We start from the raw sequence: 23,254 nt of genomic DNA on the forward strand, positions 1-23,254 counted from the left end.
TTGGTTTTGAAACGTGAAAACATGAGATTTGGGAGGGGCCAGGGTTAAAATGATATGGTTTGGCTGTCTCACCACCCATATCTCATCTTGAATTCCTAAATGTTGTGGGAGGGACCCAGTGGGAGGTAATTGAATCATGGGGGTAGTTCTTTCCAATGCTGTTTTTGTGATAGTGAGTAAGTCTCATAAAATCTGATGGTTTTATAAGGGGGAGTTTCCCTGCACAAGCTCTCTCTCTTTGCCTGCTGCCATTCATGTAAAATGTGACTTGCTCCTCCTTGCCTTCCATCATGAATGTGATGCCTCCCAGCCATGTGGAAATGTAAGTCTGTTAAACCTCTTTCTTTTGTAAATTGCCCAGTCTTGGGTATGTCTTTATCAGCAGCATGAAAATGGACTAATACAGTGACACCTCCAGCTATGTTCTTTTTGCTTAGGCTTGCTTTGGCTAGTCAGCCTTTTTTGATTCCATATGAACTTTAGGATTGTTTTTCTAATTCTGTGAAAAAAAAATGACTTTAGTATTTTGATAGGGATTGTGTTGAATCTATAGATTGCTTTGATTAGTATGGTGATTTTAACAATATTGATTTTTCTTGTTCATAAGCATGGGCTAGTTTTCCATTTGTTTGTGTCATTTGTGATTTCTTTTGTTAGTGTTTTGTAGTTCTGCTTATAGAGATCTTTCACTGCTTTGGTTAAATGTATTCCTAGGTATTTTAATTTTTTGTAGCTATTGTAAATGGGATTGGGTTTTTGATTGGTTCTCAGCTTAAATATTATTGGTATAAAAAATGTTACTGGTTTTTGTATGTTGATTTTGTATCCTGAAACTTTACTGAAGTCGCATAAGTCTCAGAGTCTTTTGGAGGAGCTTTTAGGGTTTTCTAGGTATATGATATATCATCAGTAAACAGAGATAATTTTACTACCTCTTTTCCAATATGCATATTTTTCATATCTTTCTCTTACTTGATTTGATGCTTTGGCTAGTACTTCTAGTACTGTGTTGGAAAGGAGTTGTGAGAGTGGACATCCTTGTCTTATTCCAGTTCTTAGAGGGAACGCTTTCAACTTTTTCCCATTCAGTATGATGTTGGATGTGATTTTGTCATATATGGCTCTATGGCTCCTCTTCTTTTGAGGTATGTTTTTTTGATGCTAGTTTGTTGAGGGTTTTTTATCATAAAAGGATGTTGGATTTTATCAAATGCCTTTTTTTCAGCAGCTATTGATTTGATCATATGGTTTTTGTTTTTACTTACTTTTATGTAGTAAATTACATTTATTGATTTGCCAATGTTGAACCATCCTTACATTCCTGGAGTAAAACCCACTCAATTGTGATGAATTATTTTTTTGATGTGGTGTTGAATTTGGTTTGCTAGTATTTTGTTGAAGATTTTTGCATCTACATTCATCAGGGATATTGGCCTGTAGTTTTCCTTTTCTGCTGTGTCCTTGTCTGATTTGGTATCAGGGTGATGCTGGTTTCATAGAATGAGGGAGAAATTCTGCCTCCTTGACTTTTTGGAACAATTTCAGTAAGACTCATACCAGGTCTTTTTTATACATCTGGTAAAATTTGGTGGTGAGTCCATCTGGTCCTAGGCTTGTTGGAAGTTTTTTTATTACTGGTTCAATTTCATTACTCATTATTGGTTTATTCAAGACTTCTAATTCTTATTCTTATTCTTATTCTTATTCTTATTCTTCCTTATTCAATCTTGGGGTGTTGCATGTTTTCAGGAATTTATCCATTTCCTCTAGGTTTTCCAGTTTGTGCACATAGATGTGTATGTCACAGTAGTCTCTGAAGATTTTTTGTATTTCTATTTTATTAGTTGTAATGTCACCTTTCTCATTTCTGATTGTGCTTATTTGAATCTCCTTATTTTTTCTTGGTTAATCTAGCTAGTGGTCTGTCAATTTTTTTATCCTTTCAAAGAACCAACTTTTTGTTTGTTGATCCTTTATAAAACTTTTTTGTCTCAATTTCATTTTGTTATGCTCTGATTTTTGTTATTTATTTTGTACTGCTAGCTTGAGGTTTGGATTGCTCTTGTTTTTCTAGTTTCTTGAGGTGCAATGTTAGGTTGTTAATTTGAGATCTTTCTACCTTTAAATGTAATCTAGCAGGTTCTTAAAATGGTATAACCTAATTTATTCCCATGGAATAGTGTATATGCTAGGGCATTCATTACCCAAATTTGCAAAGACTAAATATTTTATTCATTTTAACTGATTCTTTAGTGCATTTTTTGTATACCCCATAGATATTAGTAAGGATAGAGATTAAGCTTCTGTAATAAGGAGATCCTAAAATATAGTTCATCAAATAATGTTGAAGTTTGTTTCTCCCTCATAAAACAACCAAGAAGAAAATATCCTTTGGTACAAAAAGGTTATTCCAATAGTTGCCAATTTCCAGTCAATGGGAAGACAGAAAAGGAAGAAGGCATAACACATCACTTCTACTCACATTTCACTGGCCAGGACTTAGCCACATTTGTATTCCTTGATGTAAGGAAGGCTAGGAAATTGGAATTTCCATCTAGGCAGTTGTATACCTAACTGAAAACCAAAGGTTTCTATTTCTAATGCAAAGAAGAAGAGAATAGATACTGTGGAAATTGTCAGTCTCAACAACATCTTCATAAAACTCAATCTAAATATACTGGAATATGAATAAATGATATTATTTATACTTTTATTTTAAGGGTATTTTCATTATGCCTTTTAACTCTTCAAAAGCTTAAATTTTGTGTTTATTTGATCAGAAAGATATTTTATGATACACTATTTTTCTTTATACATAGTTTTATCTACTAACCCTAGTAAGTGACACATGAACTATGGATCACAGTATACTTCTAACTCTTTAAGATCAGCATTGACTTGGGTTTTTCAAAAAGACAAAAGTTTAACAGAACAAGGTCTAGACAGATCTTATGATTGTAAATGTCATTACTTTATTCAGTTGAATGGATTCCAGCAGTATACTCATGGAGTCCTTTGAAAATCTCATGAAAATCATTGATTCTCTATTTACATAGATCAATAATGTTAGGGATTTTAGGAAATCCTCTCCCTATGAAGCTCAATTTTAGAATGCCTTAACTATATATACAGGGATATCCTCCCATTTTTCACAGCAACCTGGCAAAGTACACATAAAAATCATGAATCTGTGTCTCCAGGACCCATCAGTGAAATTCCTGGAGCACTGGCCTAAGGTGAGACATCTAGCACAGGACCTATGCAATAAATGTCAGTTGCCTTGTATTTCAAGGCTCCTCTATTCTCTGTGAGAATCCCTTGGTGTTTTACACACTCCCCTTGGGATGAGTGTTATGCCTCCCATCTTCCTCAACACAGATCATACCTCCCCACCATGGAAGTTGACTTGGCTATTCCCACATCATTAAATGCTGCTCCTCCTTCTGGCATGGACATGGTTCTTCACTTCATCAATGAAACATTTTTTAATCTTTTTGCTCACTCAGCACCTGAACCTTCTTTTTTTTACATATGATGCGTACATCATCCCTTTATACGTTTGCATGTGAGACAAAATATACCTTGTGATATAGATGCTAAAAATGCAAGATGCTCTCTTTCTAAATTAACTTGTAACTAGCACATGGGCACTTGGTATAGGCTCTTCTTCGAATGGAGAATTAAGAACTTGTGATACAACAAACCAGGGCCTATGGAGAAAGGTCTCTGGCAGCAATGACAGCTAGAGATTAGGGGCATCAGTAGTTCCAGTGTTACTGGCAGCATCTAGAGTTATTGCCAGTGAGATCAGCAGTACAAGCCACAGTGTCTAGTGCTTTGTGGCAATATCTGCAGCTTCCAGGCTGACTGAGTTCTGCTGTGCACTAAACCATGTTTGTTAAAGACTCCAGTATAACCTTCCATTTTTGGAAATAAATTTTTCTAGAGTTTCTCCAAAATCACCACTGCAGTGTTTTGTTTTGTTTTGCAAAAGCTTAAATAGTAATACTTATCACTGTGATCTATATCTTCATGAGGAAACTTTGGGAAAATAAGAATGAACTCTACTAAACGTGGCTCTCTCAAAATAACGGAACTAGGAAAACAAGCCATTAGGAAGTGACTGAGAGACTCTTGGGTTCTTTTAGTGTTGAGATCAACCAGAGAATATAGCATTTCCCTTGCCTATTTTATTTTGAGCAGATAAGGTCATATTCATGAATGCTATTCCACTGCTTAAAACTTTCAGTGCCTTATCATTGAACTGAAATGAAATCTAGGCCCTGCCATTTCTTGGATTTTGAAGTAGAGTAATTAACTTAGATTTCCTATGCTCCATTTGCCCTCCTTTATTTTATACATCTATTTTTAAGGGGGAGAGAGTTTATAATATCCATCTCAAAAACATTTTTGCTATGTGTAATATATCGTGTATGAAAACCTAGTGCTGGGAAAGCTCTCAAGAAAAATGAAGACTACTCTCCTTAGTCTGTTACTCAGAGATCTTCCCATTGGATCCCAGCTCACCTTTCCAATCTCTTCTCTTACCATTTTCCTTTTTTCTTTCTTCCCCAAGCATCAGTGACTCCAGATTTTTAAAAATCACATTTAACTTGCCGTAAACAATTCTGTACATTTACTTTGGCGTTCCCTCTACTAGGAATGTGCTTCTCTCCTGTTTTCTCATTTACTTCCTTAGATCAACCTTGTTTACGCCTAATGCCTGGATCATAGCGTGTGCGCTTCATTGAAATAATGAATGTTAATTAGTTGGAAACCATCAGTTTGTATTTATTTGGGAGCCACAGGAGGTGCCCACCTCACCAGAGAATTAGGATGAGTAAAATAAGACTGCCATGTAGAAACTAAATTTTAAGAGCTATATAGATATGTGAAATCATGTAGACAAGATAGAATGGCTCCCAGGCCAGCCAGACTCCATAGAAAGCAACTTGACTGTACTACTTTAAGAAAGAATGGCAATATTGGTGGGCATGTAAGCTGGTACAGCCACTATGGAGAACAATATGCAGGTTCCTCAACAACCTACAAATAGAACCAACATGTGATCCACCAATCTCACTACTGGAAATTCATCCAAAGGAAAGGAAATCATTATATTGAAGAGACATCTGTATCCCCATGTTTATTGTAGCACTATTCACAATAGCCAAGATATGGCATCAACCTAGGTGTCCAACAACAGATGACTGGATAAAACAAATGTGGTATACATACACAATGGAATACTATTCAGTCTTAAAAAGAATGGAATCTTGTCACTAACAGCAACAGGAATGGGACTAGAGGACATTATGTTACATGAAATAAGCCAGGAACAGAAAGCTAAGCACCACATGTTCTCACTCACATGTGGAAGCTAAAAATAGTTGATCTCATAGAAGTAAAAAGTAGGACAGAGGATACTAGCTGTGGGGAAGGGTAGGAAGAAGGTAGAGAGTTGTTAAGGGGTGCAAAATTACAGCTGGATAGAAGGAGTAAATTCTAGTGTTCTATAGCACTGCAGGATGACTATATTTAACAAATAATATACAGTTTCACCAAAACGCAGGAACAGAAAACCAAATACTGCATGTTCTCACTTATAGGTGGGAGCTAAATGATGAGAACACATGTACACATAGAGGGGAACAACAGACACTGAGGCCTATCAGAGGGTAGAGGGTGGGAGGAGGGAGAGGATCAGGAAAAATAACTAATGGGTACTAGGCTTAATACCTGAGTAGTGAAATAATCTGTTCAACAAACCCCTATTACACAAGTTTACCTATGTAACAAACCAGCACATGTACCCCTGAACTTAAAATAAAAGTTACCTTTAAAAAAAGAAATTGGTTGTCTGACAAAAAAGAATGTGTATATATATATATATTATACAAAATATATACATAATATATAAAAAAGTGAGTGTGTGTGTGTGTATACGTGTGTGTGTATGTGTGTGTGTGCATATATATATATATATATATGGTTTCAAATAGCTGGAAGGGGGATATTGAACATTCCCAACACAAAAACATAATAAATGCTTGAGGTGATGGATATCCTATTTACCCTGATCTGATCACTATACATTGTATGTATCAAAATATCACTATGTACCCCACAAATATGTGCAGTTATTACTTTTCAGTTTAAAATGTTTTTTTAAATAAAGAATGGGCAATTTAATGAAGAGTGGATCAGCCCTCACAAGCTTAGAAAAATAACCACTGAGGCAAAAGTTAATCATGGCATTTTAGAGAACTTTTCAGGGAGAGAGAATGTTTCAGTTCCTACTGTGAGGTTTCCAGGGAGCATCGTAGAGGCACCATCTTATTTTAGCCCAATGCTATTAAGCATTCACACTGCATAGCTCCCTCTGTTCTCATTTATGCTCACCATGCAGGCTTTTCATTCTTATTCTTTCCCATTATACATTTAAAATTATTTGCTAATTATAATTTGGATTCCCAAGTGGACTCATCTACTACAGACTTCAAGAGGAACTCCACGAGGAAACTTGTACACCTTGAAAGCCAAAGATCAAGTCCAGCCACCTTTCCTTTGAATAATGTGTCTCTACCACTTCCAACTGCAAGATGCACCAATGCCTATAGCAAGCACATTTAATGAGTCAATGGGAACTTAAAGGAAAACCCTCCTACATCTGCCCCAGAGGGGGGTTCTATCATGAACATAGCTGAAATTCTTATCACTGTTCTTTCTTCTAAAAGTCCTGTGAATTATCCAGATAAAGGGGTTATAACAGGGCTCCTCATACCCTGGTTAGGAACCAAGCCACAACAACAAAAGGTGAGAGGCAGACAAGCAAGTGAAGCTTCATCTGTATTTACAGCTGCTCCCCATTATTCATATTACTGCCTGATTTCTACCTCCTGTCAGATCAGCATTGGCGTTAGATTCTCATAGGAGCGGGAACCTTATTGTGAATTTTGTATATACCTGATGATCTGTCACTCTCTCCCATCAACCCCAGAAGGAACCATCTAGTTACAGGACAACAAGCTCAGGGCTGATTCTACACTATGATGAGTCATATAATTAGTTCATTTTATATTCCAATGTAATAATAATAGAAAATAAGTGCGCAATAAATGTAATGTACTTGAATAACCCTGAAACCATCCTCCTCACCCCCCATCCCTGGAAAAATTGTCTTCCACGAAACTGGTCCCTGATAGCAAAAAGTTTGGGGACCACTGGGTTATAGAACCTAGGAACACTAGCTAACATAAGTTTCTAAGTCTCTGTTCATTAGGCATTTTGGTTGCCGGGAACAAAGACTCACTCAAGTTGCCTCAAGAAAGGTGGGTGCTCTCATGCAGGGGGCACTCGAGAAGACAAAACATCCCAGAATCCAGGAAGGCCTGGGGACAACAGGAGAGTCAAGTCCAACTTACAGGCAAGAAGTTGATTATTTTGCCCCTCAGCATCAGGAGCTCCATAATTTTCCATTTTGTGTGCCACATTAATGGGGTTTAGCCCACTCTCCATTTCTGCCTCTCTGTATATTCCCTTCTGTTTTTGTTCTAACTGCTTTCTGACATCTCTTCCTAAATATTCAAATTTGCAGAGAAGGAAAATAAGATTAGACTTCAAGCCCTCACCATCAGCGTTCAGGCAGAGCCTTTGCAACATGGCTCCTTGGAGGCTGCCAGCCAGGCTCGCCTCATGTCAGGTGCTCATTCTTTCCAGTCCCCTATGGTGAGGTGGGGCATGTGAGTGGTTAGAACATGGCCACCTGTGCCTCAGGCAACGAGGAGGTCTGAGCATGGGGTAGTTCTTCTCAGGAGGAGCAACGGGTTGGCAGGAACCTGTAGGTTAATGGAGTCAGATAATGAATCCAAGTGGAGACCCCAAATAGCGATATTGGATGGGCTCCATCAGAATTTCCTGGAATCCTTTTAGAGATGCAGAACCCTGAGTCTCACTCCAGACCTACTAAATTAAAAACTCGAAAATTTCAAGGGGAAGTATTAGAGAACAGCACACACACACACACACGATTTTTAAATCTCTCCAAGTAAACACACCTTTGACCTTGTGAGGGAACAGAGAAATGTGAAGGATGGGAAGGGTGAGACTGAAAGTTAGAAAATCTTCTTGATTTTTTTTTTTTTTTTTTTTTTTTTTTAGACAGGGTCTTGCTCTTCTTTACCAGGCTAGAGTGCAATGGCACGATCTCGGCTCACTGCAACCTCAACCTCCCGGGTTCAAGCAATTCTTGTGCCTCAGCCTCCTGAGTAGCTGAGACTACAGAGGAGTGCCACCACACCTGGCTCATTTGGTATTTTTAGCAGAGACCATGTTGGCCAGGCTGGTCTTGAACTCCTGACCTCAAGTGATCTGCTCACCTCGGCCTCCCAAAGTGCTGGGATGACAGGCGTGAGCCACTGCGCCTGGCCAGGAAGTCTTCTTGATTCTTTTAATAATTTTGTGGGGAATTCTGAAGTACTCTAGTAGAAGTGTGGGTAAAAACACATTTGTAAAGTAGAAGTGCTGAGATGAAGTCATTTCTTTCAAAGAAATAAAAATATAAGGAATATGGTTCTCTGTAGCTTCCAGAGCTTACACAAATGAGTCTGAGAGACCAGCAGGAACTAATGTTAAGCCTGAACATCATAAACTTTTAGTGTGGCCTCAAACAAAAATTGAGAGTTTGCTTCATTTTTCTCCCTGTTCTGTAACAGGTATAGTTAGTGAAATATCATAAGCAACACACAGTACTTTTATCAAATGCTACCTGAATTACAAATAAAATTTTCAGGAAATAATTTAAGAAAATTTTGCATTTTAATAGGAGGAAGGTAACGAACAATTTGGGAATGTTTTAAAGAAAGAGTTGCTTAACATAAATCCTAATAATCAACACCACGATTACAAATAAGCACATTTTTTTGGGTATTGTAATCTTTATTACAAAACAAGTATTTTATGTTGAGGTAATATTTCAAATGGTATTTGGCAAAAAATCAATTGAATCTTATATACAGAATTTTTCTCTGTACAGGACTCAGAGAACAGTTTTTTTCTAGCATTGCACACAAACTGATTTTAGAAAAATAAAGCTAAAAAGTATCTATGTAAAGAGGAATTTCTTTCTCCCACTCTTCCCAACCCAATCCTTCTTATCATCACCAGTGATCAGTAAGGTGATGTTTATGGGAGTTCTACAAAAAAAAAAAAAAAAAAATGGTAAATTGGTAAATTAATTGGGAGAAAAATACTTTCTTATCCAAAACAACTCACTGTGCCATAATTTCAAAGTGCTTTTGCAAACTAAGTATTTAATCCTATAGAATTTATTATTATTTATCCCAAGAATAGAATTCCCCAGTCTCTAATGAGGAAACCCTATGCAACCTTCCAACTCCAGTGCCTTCTGCTGTGAAGCCCTCCCTCGTTCTGCAACGCATTGGTCACTCTTCTCTGTGCTCCCAGATAGATATCGTGTTCATAGCTCTGTCTTGGCACTCACCATACTGGGTTGTAACAATTCTTGTTTCTCTTATACATATCCCTCTTTAACTCTGTAGCTTTGTGGATCCTTCTATAAGCTCCTACGAGCAAGAAGCAAGTCTTAACCTGCTTTACATTTTCAACACCCAGCACAGTGCCTGGTACATCACGGACCCCCAGTAGCTTTGTTTGTTAGGTTGATGAGTTAGGAACTACCTCAGCTGCAAAGTTATCATGCAGATCCTTTCTTGCTTCTAGCCTCTTTGGATTATCTGCTGTTACTCCACAGTATTTAAACCTCTATGAAATGATGACACGCTAGAAACAAGTGTAATGTCCAGCAATTCCTTTCAGGAAAAAAAAATGGCATCTGGTTATTCTTTTGATCAACACATCAATAAATTATAGTTATCATGATACACTTTCAAGCCCCTAAGACTCCTTTATGTGACAGCTGCTTCTTAGGACAGCTGATGCTAATAGCCATCTTGGCAGTCATTGTCATCTTGGTCCCCAATGGGTTTGTTGTGATAGGCATCAACTGTTAATTTCCGGCTCTCTATCTCAATGTTTTTCAACTGGCCGTCTTCCTCACTGCTTGATTCGCTCTCTGTGGAGTTGCTGTCTTCTTTGGATCTGCTGCTGTCTTGAGAGTCACTGTCATCTTCCTCAGACTGGCTTTCCTCACTCTGACTCTCTGCTGAGTTGCTGTGAGACTGCAGGCCCTCCTGGCTGGAGCTGTTCTCATCCTCGGGGGACTCCGGGCTTTCCTCTGAGAAGTTGAGGCTCTCACTGGATTCGCTGTCTGCTTGCTCCTCTCTGGATTCGCTTTTTGAGTGGGAGAGTGTGTGCGAGCTGTCCTCCTCGCTGGAGTCACTGTCTTCCTGGTCTTCTACATGACTAGTTGTGGGGTCCGGGTTGTCTCCTCTGGACTCACTCACCACCTCTTCCTGAGACTCACTGCTGTTCTCTTGAGATGGCAGTTTGCCCTCTTGGCTGGACTCACTGCTGGGGCTGTCTACGTTTTGGCTGTCTTCCTGGGACATATTCTCCTTGCTGTCTTCTTGAGAGTCACCCTTGCTGTCTCTCCTGGGTTGGCCGAGGCCAGCATCTCTGGAGTTGCTGTTTTCTGTAGAGTCACTCTTGACTTCTTCCATTGTGTTGTTGTCATCAAGTTCACCTCTATCATCTTCTTCTGAGATGCGAGACTTCCTAAAAATTTTCGTACTGGGATGCTCCAGCAATTGGCTGTCACCTGAATCTTGAGTGTTTGCTTCCTCACTGTTTTCTCTAGATTCTTTTGATTTCATGCCTGCACTGTTCATCCTGGAGTTTCCCCTTTCACTTCTGATGCTGTCTGGGTCATCACTCTGCATTCCCTCATCATCAAACTCAGAGCCGTCTCCATGGCTGCTCTCCCCGTCACTGACACCTCCCACCCAGTGCTCTTCACTGTCACTCTCAGGCCTGCTGTCCACCTGGTCCTCATTGTCAAGTTCCCTGCTCTCACTGGTGGTATCCTGGGCACTGTCTTGCCCTTGTGGGGCACCCTCTTCACTGGATTGTATGGTGTCATCAGAGTCCTCATCACTTCCCAGTCTGGAGTTTCCTCCTTCTTGTCTGTCTTTGGGCCCTGGACCACTGTCATCATCGCCAAAGGTATCATCTCCACTGTCATCTTCATCGTCATCTTTATCATCTCCTTCTTTTCCTGTGCTCCTGGAGAAGCCACCAGCTGGCCTATAAATGTATTGATCATCATCAGAGCCCAGGCCCTCCTCTGACTCAGTGCTGTCACTGGGGTCTTCATTTGCCTAGAATTTGGGGTTAACAGATATGGTCATTATTCTAGGAACTGATAGAGAAGGAGTTATCTAGAGCCTGTCTAGTCTTTCTGCTTCCTTCATCCTACTTCCCCTCCTCTAATGGTCAGTTTTACTGACCTCTATGGTCAGTTTTACTACTCAACAACATCTCCACCAGAGCTTAAACAGGAAGGAAGAGAAGTTGAATCTCAAGTGGTTCCATTTTATATAGGCACACTTTACTCAATGCTGCTAACATTTTCTCAAAAGCTTTCTGGAAATCACATTTATGAAATTCAAATCATACTGTATATATAATGCCTTTAAAAAACAAAAACAAAAACTCTTGGGCCTGGCACTGTGGCTCACACCTGTAATCCCAGGAATAGGAGGCCAAGGTGGGCGGATCACGAGGTCAAGAGGTCAAGACCATCCTGGTCAACATGGTGAAACCCCGTTTCTACTAAAAATACAAAAATTAGCTGGCCGTGGTGCCACGCACCTGTAGTCCCAGCTACTCAGGAGGCTGAGGCAGGAGAATCACCTGAACCCGGAGGCAGAGGTTACAGTGAGCTGAGATCGAGCCACTGCACTCCAGCCTGGTGACAGAGCTAGACTCCGTCTCAAACAAACAAACAAACACAACAACAACAACAAAACCTCTTAGGTAATTGTTTGTGAATTAAAGAGTTGGTTTACAATGCTCATGTATGAAAGTGTTTTGTATAAAACAGAGTTTTCAAAAATAGTGAGTGATCTTAAAATGACCCCAGTTTTTTTTCATCTGGAGGGAAAAATGTACTAGAACAGGAGGATAAAAATCTTTAGCTAAAATGAAAATAAAATATTATAGTAAGGTATATACCTCACCCAAACCATGTTTCTACCTCATTGGTACAACCAGAAAGTTGCCTATAGATGATTCAGCTAGAAGACACCAACTAGTGTGACCACCAAGGCAGCTTAGTGCTGAGTGGGAAGTCAGAGAGGTGAGCCCTGTAAGTAAAACAATTGGATGCACTGTACCAGTAAGGAAGGACAGTGAGTCTTCACACATTATGCTCCCAAAATATCTGCTCTCTTTACCATACCCTACAACAGAGCATACCTGCTAGTTTGTTTGTTTGTTTGTTTGTTTGTTTAACACGTCCCGACTGATCAACGTCTGAGTCTGTAATTGGGAGTACTTGTGTATATGCTGTTGACCTCTCTTCCCAGCACTGGAGTTTGATGCTGGTATGGTGGAACTGAGCATGGGTTTAACCTGCTATACCTCGTTAACCCAACTCACAAGCAGGAATTGCAGGAATCACCATACTTCATTAACCTTTTCTCAAGCAGGGATTGCTACCATAACTTGAGAGATTAGAGACCCTTGAGGCAACAAATCACAAAGTCCCCAGCAAACAGCATTTCCCCAGTTCTATGCTTTTAAATTTCTAGAATGTTCCTTTGATAACCTCAAGTAAATAGGGATAAACAGGCTAATAATTCATCTTCCAACTCTGGCTAAGTGTAGAATGCAACATGGAACAAAGTTTTGGGGAGAAACCTGGCTCCTGGACTCTCTGGAGTCCCACAGGATTGAATTTGGTTAAAACAATAGCATAGCTAAGAAAGTAACAACACTTAGTCTTAGAAAAATGAAAAAGAATGCCAGCTTTAAAGGATATAAACTGAGTCTGCCTTTCTCACTCTCAGAGCCTGGTCCCACAGATGGGACTATTTTTAAAGAGAAAGTCATTAATGAAGCAATTGTTTTACTTAAAGTTTCCTCAGGGCTCTCCTGTTCTGTCTTCAAGCAGGATCCTTGACACAGAGAAGTTCCCAGGCACTTCTTCACCTGATCTGAACTGCTCCAATTGTAAAAGCAACAGTTTCAGTTGATGAGTAAGTTTGACATGGTCAATGACCATTTCTGAGTGCGTGTGTGTCTGTGTGTGTTTATTTTTTAACTAGGAGAGACATTTGGGGCCACAATGCCAGCAATCTAGCCTCAGTGATGAAAATAAGATGAATAGCATGTCTGCATGTGAATTCTCCTTACTCATTTTTCTCTTCTTATTTTATGGGACTCTTTAGCCAGCATAACTTATAGTTAGAAAATATTATATTTAGAACTGTTGCCAGGTAATTTAATCTAACATCATTTCCTTCCATTCCTAAGTAGCCTGAAAAGTTAAGAAAGGTCTGTTTAATTACGTGTTCCTCTGAGTTAACTTTACTTCCTTCTGATGACTCACAGCTCTCCTGAAAGGGGAAAAATGTTTATTTTTCTTTTTAGTAATTCCTTAGGAAAGAAAAAAACATGATACACATCAATTGCTTCCAGTCTGGATTTACTACTTTCAAAATTGTAAAAGGCAACGGGAAGAGTGTTAAAGTTGCTTCATGAGATGTTTATGACAAAAGTAAATGAGATAGTTACCAGGGGAGGTGTTGGTGCCTGAGTCAAATGACCCTGCAAAAAAGGAAAGGAAGGAAAACAAATTACTCCCTCACAGATGGATTTCATTATTATAATTATTTACAGTAATTTTAGGTGATTATTTTTAGTTTGTTGGTAGAGGTCTTACATTTACATGAGTAATTAGTGAAATTTTATGATGAAATCGTTCAAAACGGAAGGTAAAATGACTAATGGCTTGAAAAGATCTTGGGATATAAGAGACCTAGACGAAGTTTGTATTTCTGATATTTCATTTACAGAAATAAATATGCTGTCTTTGAACCTGGCCGTTCATACAACCTAGAGGAAATGTAACACATGCAAAGCAGCATTGAAACTCAGAATCCAGATTTAAGTCTCAATTAACTCACTGGTCTTGGTTTTAGCCCTGAGAACCAATCATCTTGGTGTTAGCACTGAAAGTCATGTGTTGCAGGAAACCCCTAAGTTCCAGGTAAACCGAGATGGTTGGTTACTCTAGGTGAAGGTAGGCAATTCACTTCATGTGTCTGACCCCCAGTTTCTTGTTCATAAATTAAGGAAATTAACACCCACTGTGCTTACCCCACAAGGTAGTTATAAGGGTGAAACCAGCTAATGCCTATGGAAGTATCTCGAAAACTATTTATTCAACATGATATAAACTAAAGAAAAAATCCATTTGAGAACATCCACCATATAAAATTTAATAGTAAAAAAAACTGAATTGAGAAAGCCATTAAACCTTTCTCGAGTCATGTAACAGCCCTGGTATTAAAAACAAATGCTAAGTCAGAAATTTAACTAGTCGTACTTCTGATTTATTTCACTATCTTTAGTCTCATAAGCACTATAAGAATGCCTTAGCAACTTCTGGTACCCCTCCCCACCACTTCTCCCCCCTGCCCTTTGAGAAGGGCAAAGTCCTGTGTGGAACACCCAAGGCGCGAAGTAGAGCAGGGAGGAGCTGCTATTGATATGTCTTCAACGTGCATCTCAGCGGTGCTGGACTGGGGATATCTCCTTAGAGAAAGGAGCTATAATCACTCTGCCTTTGGCCTGCGACACTGCAGGGAGGCACAATGGCAGGCTGTGCTCCAGTCAGTTAGCATTTGGAATTAATGGGTGGAAGGGAGCAAGACATTGTTATTTTTCTCATGCCAAGGCTAGACTTGAGAACAGGGCATGTTTGTGTGTCTCTGGTTAAATGAGAGAGAGGATCTACAGTGTCTGCTTTTAAATTAACCAGCCTATGGATATCTCTGAAGAAAGTTCATAACAAATACTGCAAAGTCTATTCCAGACTCAGGCGTGGACAAGACCCCACCTCAGGTCGCTGACATTATCTGGCCACCACCAAAAGCACTGGGCCCAAGCTTTATCATATGTAAAAGCCAGTAGGAAACAAGGTAGTGAACAAAATGCTCTGATTTCACATAAGATTTTAACCCTTAGTGCTAATCTTGAGAATTTTCTGACCTCTTAGACCTGGCTCCTTCCTGAGAGGGAGTAACACACTGGTTAAGAATGTGTTTGTTTGTTTGTTTGTTTTTTCTGGAGCTAGAGTGAGTGACATAATATCAAAGTCTGGCTCTAACACTAATTAACCACGTAACCTAGACAGATTGAGTTACTCTCTCTGGTCAGTTTTCTCGTCTGTAAAGTGAGAATAAAACATAATGCCTAATTCACAGAGGTGTGAAAATTAAGAAAGTTAATATATGTAAAAGACTCAGAACTGTGCCTGGCAATGATTCTTGAGTTATTGAGAGTTAATAATTCTCAATACAATAACATGCCAGCAACATTAGCTCTCATTCCAGAGACTGTAGTGTCCTCTCATTCTTCTTTCTTTTCTCACCTCCCAGGACTTGACCTCTTGCCCACCAGATAACTCTTGTTGAAACAGATTTCAAGTCATAATATCTCCTGAAAACTCTTGGTTCATTGTCATGCATCCCCTGGTACTATTATACACATCTATTACAAGAAGAAAGCTAACAGAAAATATGCTTCCTTGCCAGATTATACTACTAACTTGGAATCGCAGCATTATTTTCATCTATGAACTCTATAGTTTAGCTTATTAATATGCTCATGAAGTCATTAGCAGTTTCAACATTTGCAATGAAGTCAATTTATACTCATAATACTCATAATAAATTAAAATTCAAATATTTCAAAAAGTCATATTTCTACTCACCTTCCATTCTTCAGAACTCTCAGATTCATTATTTTGATACCTGGCTACCTAGAAAATTCAGTACACATGGTAAATCCAAAGAGAAATTTCTAAAGCAACAGTTATTAACTTTTCATACATAGGAGTAGGGATAGTCAAATTTTAGGCTGCATCAGAATCACCTGGAGGCCTTGTTAAAACATTGATTTCTGTTTCCTATCCCTAAAGAGTCTGTTAGCAGCTCTGAGGTAGGGTCCATGAATTTGGATTTCTAACAAGGTCCTAGTTGATGCTGATGCTGCTGGTTCCAGGATGACACTTTACAAACCACTGCTTATAGGGAAGAAAAATATGAATGATATCTATATGAATGGCAACTGAATAGAATAAAAAAACAACTTAAATGAAATTTCTTAAGAAAACAGCATTCCAAGAAACTACTATTTTTACTGGACTGGAACATATACAGCCATCTTGGTTCATAGCCAATGAAAATCATGGAGTTTTAAGTATGAAAGGGTTTTTTCACATATCCTTACCCTAATACTTACTGGGAGAGCGCAGGATAATCCCCAAAGGAACGTGAGCAGGATGCTGATCTTCATAGTTGGGTGTGATATGTCTACCTGCAACGAAGGACATAGATGTTTCTCTCCATGTTAAAGAAATAAAGTAGCTTCAACTTTTTAACAGTTTCTTCCTATTAAAAATTCATCCAAATGTCCATGAACTGATGAATGGATAAATAAAATTTACTATATCTATAAAACAGAATATTATTCAACCATAAAGAGGAATGAAGTACTGACACGTGCTGCAGAGTAGGGGAACCTTGAGAACACTATGCTAAGTGAAAGAAGCCAGATAAAAAGGCCGCATTGGAATGCTTCTATTTACATGAAATGTCCAGAATAGGCAAAGCTACAGAGACAAAAAGTAGATTAGTGGTTGCCCAGAGCTTGTGCAGATGAGAGGTTGAGGGGTGACAGCTAATGGATAAGGATTTCTTTTGGAGGTGATGAAACTGTTCCATGTATCGTAGTGAAGGTTGCGCAACTCTGCAAATATACAGAAAACCACTGAGCTATACACTTCAAATTAGTGAAGTATGTGGTGTATAGATTATAACTCAACAAAGTGGTTTTTAAAAACCTCACTCCTAAGAAATAAATTGAAAATGTTCCAATGAGGAAATCTACAAACACTAACACATAAAGTATGATAAATTGACGAAAAAGTAAAGAAAGAGGAATACAGAAATTTCTATCCATTCACTTTTACAATAATTACGCAGCTTGGTATGGCAGACCACCCTAGCAAATGTATTCTCCCTAAAAACTACACTTATTGACACCAGTGATAGGTGGTGGGCATTTGTTTTCACACACACACAATGGCTTCTAAGTCACATTTATGACTGCATAATAATGTCTACACAACATAGATTGTTTTCGCTTTTTTTTTTTTATCTACAAGAGATGTGCTAGAGTAGGCTGCATATTACAACTTCAGAAAGTTCTTAATATCTACTGTGACACATTTAATCATACATTATACATGATTATGCTAAATTATTTTTGCTGGCATTCACAGTACTGAAGGATTTGGGGAAGATTTAGAGGTTTGGGATACACTTGTAAATCATGCTGAGAGAAACATGCCAAATCAAACTGCTTTTCTGAAGGGTAACTTTATTTCACACTTCAAGAACTGTTGCTTTGGAAAACACTTTGTTCTGTATTTAAAAATAGATGTACTAGATGCTAAAGTAAAAATTTATTGAAATGGTTTAAGGAACGCAATTTACCCTGCACTAGTAAGTCCTGGTAGCTGCCTTAGCATACCTGTTTCATGAACTTCCATATGTTTCACAAATAATCCTACAAGTTTATTTCACTTTTGTTGATTTGTTTCATTTCTTTAAATGTTAAATGTATACTGTGAAAGGAAAATAAAGTCTTGGGACCCCAAACTCACTAAGCCAAAGGGAAAAGTCAATCTAGGAACTGGGTCACTCAGACCTGCTTCCCATTTTGTTCTTAAAAAGATAGCTACAAGGATAAAAAGCTACATACCTCCCTCACAGTTTTCTCACAGGGAAATTCCTGTGGGCCCTGAGATCTTTACCCTAAAACAGTCTGGCTGAATTTCACCCTCACCATGTAAATTAACAGCTTACCTTCACAAGTTCAGGACAAAGGACAGAACTAAAAGTCATTCCTCTTCTCACCTGAGACAGATGCATGTCTGACAGCTTCCTCTAGTCTATGTTTACTTTATCTTATGTAAAAATGCAGATTCACTGAGCATGAGACAAATGCATAATTGACTATTCCTCTACCCTTTCACATATAAAATCTGGGTTCAGTGAACACTAAACAAAGACCCAAAGGAATGCAACTACTTGCCTCTTTTATCTACCCATTCTTTTTATCCCCTTCCTCTTTCTCCTACTGTCTGCTCTTTCCCCTTTAAATAATGAAGTCCCCAGACCCTCTTTGTAAAGAAACATTGACCATAGATGTTTCTGGTGGTTTCATGTTCCTTTTTCCCAGGTGCATCCTCAATTTTGACAAGATAAGTCTCCAAAAACTAATTGAGACTCAACTCAATCATTTTCTTTGATTTGCAATAGTTTGCTAGTGTAGCAACTCAGAAAACAATACTCCACAATGAAGGCCTCAGAAGCAAAAACTTCTCTCTGATCTTCCCCTGCCCTCCTATCTCTGGTCCCTCATTCTCCCCTGAGACTAACCATAGAAACTAGAATCCCTCTTCCCAAAGGCAGGTTATAGAAACCAGAACCTCTTTTCCCCAAAGCCAGCAATAAAACCTAAAAATATTACCCTAAGTCCCCCTGTCTTTCTGTGTAACAACTGGCCATAAAGAAATTCTTTGACCCACCTAGTTTAATTGTAGGTCATAAGACCCCCATTCCAGAGAACGTACTGTCCCATATCAAGAAGGAAGAAATGCTGCACAGAGAGGCCAAGAAGAATCTGGACAGGCCTGGCTGGGCCACCCGACTTGGTCTACTAATATAAGGTTAAAACCTTCTTGTCCAATCATATTTCTACATGGCTGCCCATGTTTTGTTGGACATAAGCATAAAGATGGACGGTTTCTCCTGTATCTTCAGGTCTTCGTTCTGAAGGCTCCTGTGTCACATAAAAATAAATTTGTGTTCCTTTTCTCCTGTTAATCTATCTTTTGTCAGTTGATTTTCAGCAAACCTTCAGAGGGTGAGGGGTAAGTTTTCCCGTGGCCCCTAAACTAATGATAGGAGTTAAAAGCCAAAGATTCTCAACCCTAAATGTATATTACTATCACCTGGGAGGGGTTTTAAAAATGCCAGTGCACAAATCCCATCCCAGGGCAATAAATCCGTTCACTTGGGTGGGCACAGAAATAGGTTTGCTTTTTAAAGTTCCACAAGAGATTTTAACACTTGATCTACGAAATAAAAATACCATAATTAGCCAGGCATGGTGCCACATGCCTGTAGTCCCAGCTACTCAGGAGGCTGAGCGGGGAGAACTCTTTCAGCCAGGGAGGTTGAAGCTACACTGAGCCATGATCGTGCCACTCTACTCCAGTTTGGGTGACAGAGCAAGACCCTGTCTCAAAAAAAAATTATATGTATATTTATATATACACATATATACACACGTATATGTATTGCATACATATACGTGTGTATATGTGTATACACATATACACACGTGTGTATATGTGTATAATATATATGTATACATATATATGTACGTATACATACATATACATATATGTATACGTATACATATATATGTACGTATACACATATACATACACACACATGTACGTATACACATATACATACACACATGTATATATATGCAATACATATATATGTGTGTATATATGTATAACAATAATGCCTGAATATGCTGAATATTATCTGAAACATTGGGTTCAAGAAGTCATTTAATCTTATTTTTAATGTATTCAAGAAAATAATAGAAATCCTAAGATAAGGAGCCTGAACAGGCTTCTCATTTCTACCTTCACACAACTCAAACAACCTCTCACGTATATTATAGGCATTATCTCTCCTCAGCATAGTTATTCTTAATTTGTGCTACTTTCTTTATTCTAATTCAGCATAGTGTATATCAGTCCTTATGTTTGATACTACCTTAATTTCTTTTAAAAATCCTTCAATTAGTATCAACAAAGAAAAACATGAAAATACTTAACTACACCAAAATCAAGCTTAATTTAATAGATGTTACGTCTCTTTAGATCCCACAATCAAAACTGTTTTTTAAATTTGTTAGGTTTATTTCTTCAGGAAAGCAAAATTTTCTCAAATATGATATTCTCAAAATAATCCTGTCAATGGTTTTAGCTTCACAGATCAAATGAAAATTAGATAGCTCACCATTTTAATTTTCAAAGTGAAATTTGCATAGGGTTATAATTTCATGATTCTCTGAAAACTAGCAAATGTTGGAGCCTTGACAGAAGGTCAATGACTATTGAATTCTCTTGTATTTTCTTTAGCTTCTCTCATCTAAATAATTAGAAAATTGGGGATGCCATTGTGCATTTATTCGAAACCAATGAATGTTGTGTTTTTTCCCAAAGAAGTGCATGCCCCTAGTGCTCAAGTTTCTTAGGGATGGAAGATTCTAAAGCATAAGAAAGATGCCCTAACTTGCTCAGGATTCTAGAAATACTATTTAGCACCCTGACCTAAAGCAGTAATTTCCCAGATGCAAGTCTAGTAAACTAAAATAAAAGACACCCTAGAGTTCTGAAAGAGCTGATGTTGCCACCCAAAGAATATAGTCCAACCTTAAGCATTAAAGAAAGTCAGATCTTAAACCCCATATTAGGTTTGCATTTGGTATTTTTGATAAAAATAATTATAATTTTGTGAAATGCTTTCCAAACAAGAGCTCCAAACTTTTTATAAACATTTTGGCTACTATTCAAAAAACAGTAGAAGCAGATAGGCAGTAGCCCTATTCTGAATAGTAATTGTGAACCACAGCTACAAGTCTGCAATTAAAAGTCCAGAACTTTGAGTTCTTCTTTAAGGATTGGCTAATGTTATTTCTACGTTCCACGTGCTGTCATTCTACAGTGAGATGACATAACAAAAGGAAATCAACAACCTCAGTTCCATCCCTTTGGAAGGCAGTGTATTAGAGAATTTCTGACTTTTTGAATTGTTTTCATAGAGTTGAAAAGAGCCAAATGTTTAGAATGTGGAGAGGGAAACTAAAGTCAAGACTTCAGATATAGCCAAAACTTCTTTGGGCTCTTAAGTAAGGAAATTTGTTCTAGAATTTTCTCAAGGTTAAGATACATTTGTAAAATATATGTCGTCTTTTATGTAAACCAAAATGAAGGAAATAGGCCAAAGGAAGAAAATAAAGATTTGAAAAGTCATAGGCTCTTTTTTCTTTTGGAAAACAATTCATCATATTAATTTGCTTTATTTGTGTTAATATTGTTATCTTCAAGAACACAACTGAATGATACATTCATTCATTAGCAGTCAATAAATATTTATGAACATCCAATGTGCTAGCCACTTTTCTAGGTGCTGAGTATACAGCAATTTGTAATAATAAAGTAAGCTGGTTTCACAAAAATGAAATTACCCTGAATCCAACTAACTAGAACCTGCTAGAATTTGTTTTCTTATTACTCTTTGAAAATAGAGTCAAACTTGGCCAGGATATGAACTCGACCAGGAATCCAGAGAAACAAACAAACCAAAAAAAATTTCCAATCCTTCCTATTGTAAGTGTTTTAAGGTCAATTACAATGAATCCAATATTATATGCTTTTAACCACAGGAAAATAACTCTGAAGTGCCCCCAAAATTAAATACAGATTTGGAAGGCCTCTAAGCATCTGAGGCATGTTGTTTTATATCACGATTTTCAGGTAGATAAGTGGACTAATACCCTTTAGAAAATAGTTTGTTCACATTTTTAAACAAGGTTAAAATAGGTTAGTCAAGCCTCAGTTAAACGGAAAGTATGGTTAAGCACAAGTTACTGCTCTTAAGGAAGATAAGTTGCTGAAACACGTGGACTCTTCTAAATGTCATACAGATGAAGAAGTACAGTAAATACAGTACATAAAAATACACATGGACAGGAACATATACACAAGTTCTCTACACTAAAAAATATTTTTAAATGCAATTATAACTAACATTTATTGAATTCTGACTGTATCCAAGGCATCATGCTAATGTGAATACCCAGTTAAACAATACAAAAAATGTAATGATGACACCCTCAGTTATTTCAGTAGTTTAATCATCTTTTAGTTACTTATGCAGTTCATAAAAAATATTACTAGATGCTCTCTAGGTGAATAACATTACATTTTTTAGTTTAAAAAAATTATTTTGAAAGTCCTTCCATCCAGTTTAGATTTTTCTTCACAATCTTGTAGGCCATAAACATTCCCATATTCATGAAACCTAAATGTAAAAGTTTTGTATGTTTTGCTAATTAAAACTAAATTTCAAAATGACCTTCCATCTGCCTCCTGCTCTATAAACTTTCCCTTTTAGAAGCATCATGCGGAGATATAATTAAAGCATTACCAAGAAAACACCTGGCTCTATTGACCTAACATGTCATTTTAATATCATTATTTACTGTGGCATAAACAACAGGCACAAAAATATGAACTGTTTTTACCCAAAGCGCAGCTCTCCCATCTCTCTCTACATGGTATAATGTCTCAAACATGTATACATATTTAATATTTTCCAAACAACCAGCAAAGTCATTTTAAAAAATTAAATGATATAAATGGCTTACCCTCCTTAGTTCACAAAGACTTTTTTCAAAAAGTCTCAAAAATCAGGTTGACGTTCTCATGGAGGAAATCTATGCCCAATGAAGCCACTCTTGTGTTGATATTCTGGACACTTCTCTGATGGTGCAGGAATTTAAACTCTGCTGCAGCTCTTCATAGCCAATCAACCTCAGCCTGGGGGTGACTGACATCACAAGGTATCACCGGGACCCCGGTACACCCACACTTCCTCCAGCTGGCAGAGGCAGATTTTCCCTAAAAAGCTCTTGTGGTTCCCAAATGACTAGACTAGTTTCCATTAAATTGAAGATCTTCCCAAAGCTTTATTTTGATTTCTAAATATATGTCATTCACATTCAGGCAGGCTTATGAACATTATAAACAATGACAATGTCTTCTACCCACCGACAGATCCCAGCAGACCCAAGGATGGGAAAGGCGGAGGCAGGGGTGGGTAGAAAGTTTCCTGTTAATGTACATTTCCAGGTTATACATGGAGAAAGCTACTAAAATACTAGAGTTTCT

At 37.9% G+C, this 23,254-nt stretch overlaps 1 protein-coding gene across 2 annotated transcripts; it reads right to left on the reverse strand.

Annotated features, from left to right (window-relative positions):
• Positions 1 to 8,919: 8,919 nt before the first annotated feature.
• DMP1 (dentin matrix acidic phosphoprotein 1) lies at positions 8,920 to 22,836 on the reverse strand. Of its 2 annotated transcripts, XM_010383120.2 has the most exons (6): positions 22,732 to 22,836; positions 16,446 to 16,524; positions 15,920 to 15,963; positions 13,717 to 13,749; positions 13,491 to 13,538; positions 8,920 to 11,297 (listed from the first exon to the last, which is right to left on the reverse strand). In XM_010383120.2, exons 2-6 carry the CDS (start codon positions 16,501 to 16,503, stop codon positions 9,960 to 9,962), a joined length of 1,521 nt encoding a protein of 506 aa, XP_010381422.1. In that variant the 5' UTR covers positions 16,504 to 16,524; positions 22,732 to 22,836; the 3' UTR covers positions 8,920 to 9,959. The 2 variants fall into 2 exon arrangements, with proteins under 2 accessions (XP_010381422.1, XP_010381424.1); XM_010383122.2 differs by lacking the exon at positions 13,491 to 13,538.
• Positions 22,837 to 23,254: the final 418 nt, after the last annotated feature.

The sequence above is a fragment of the Rhinopithecus roxellana genome, chromosome 2 (assembly GCF_007565055.1).
Source record: "Rhinopithecus roxellana isolate Shanxi Qingling chromosome 2, ASM756505v1, whole genome shotgun sequence".
Lineage (NCBI taxonomy): Eukaryota > Metazoa > Chordata > Mammalia > Primates > Cercopithecidae > Rhinopithecus > Rhinopithecus roxellana.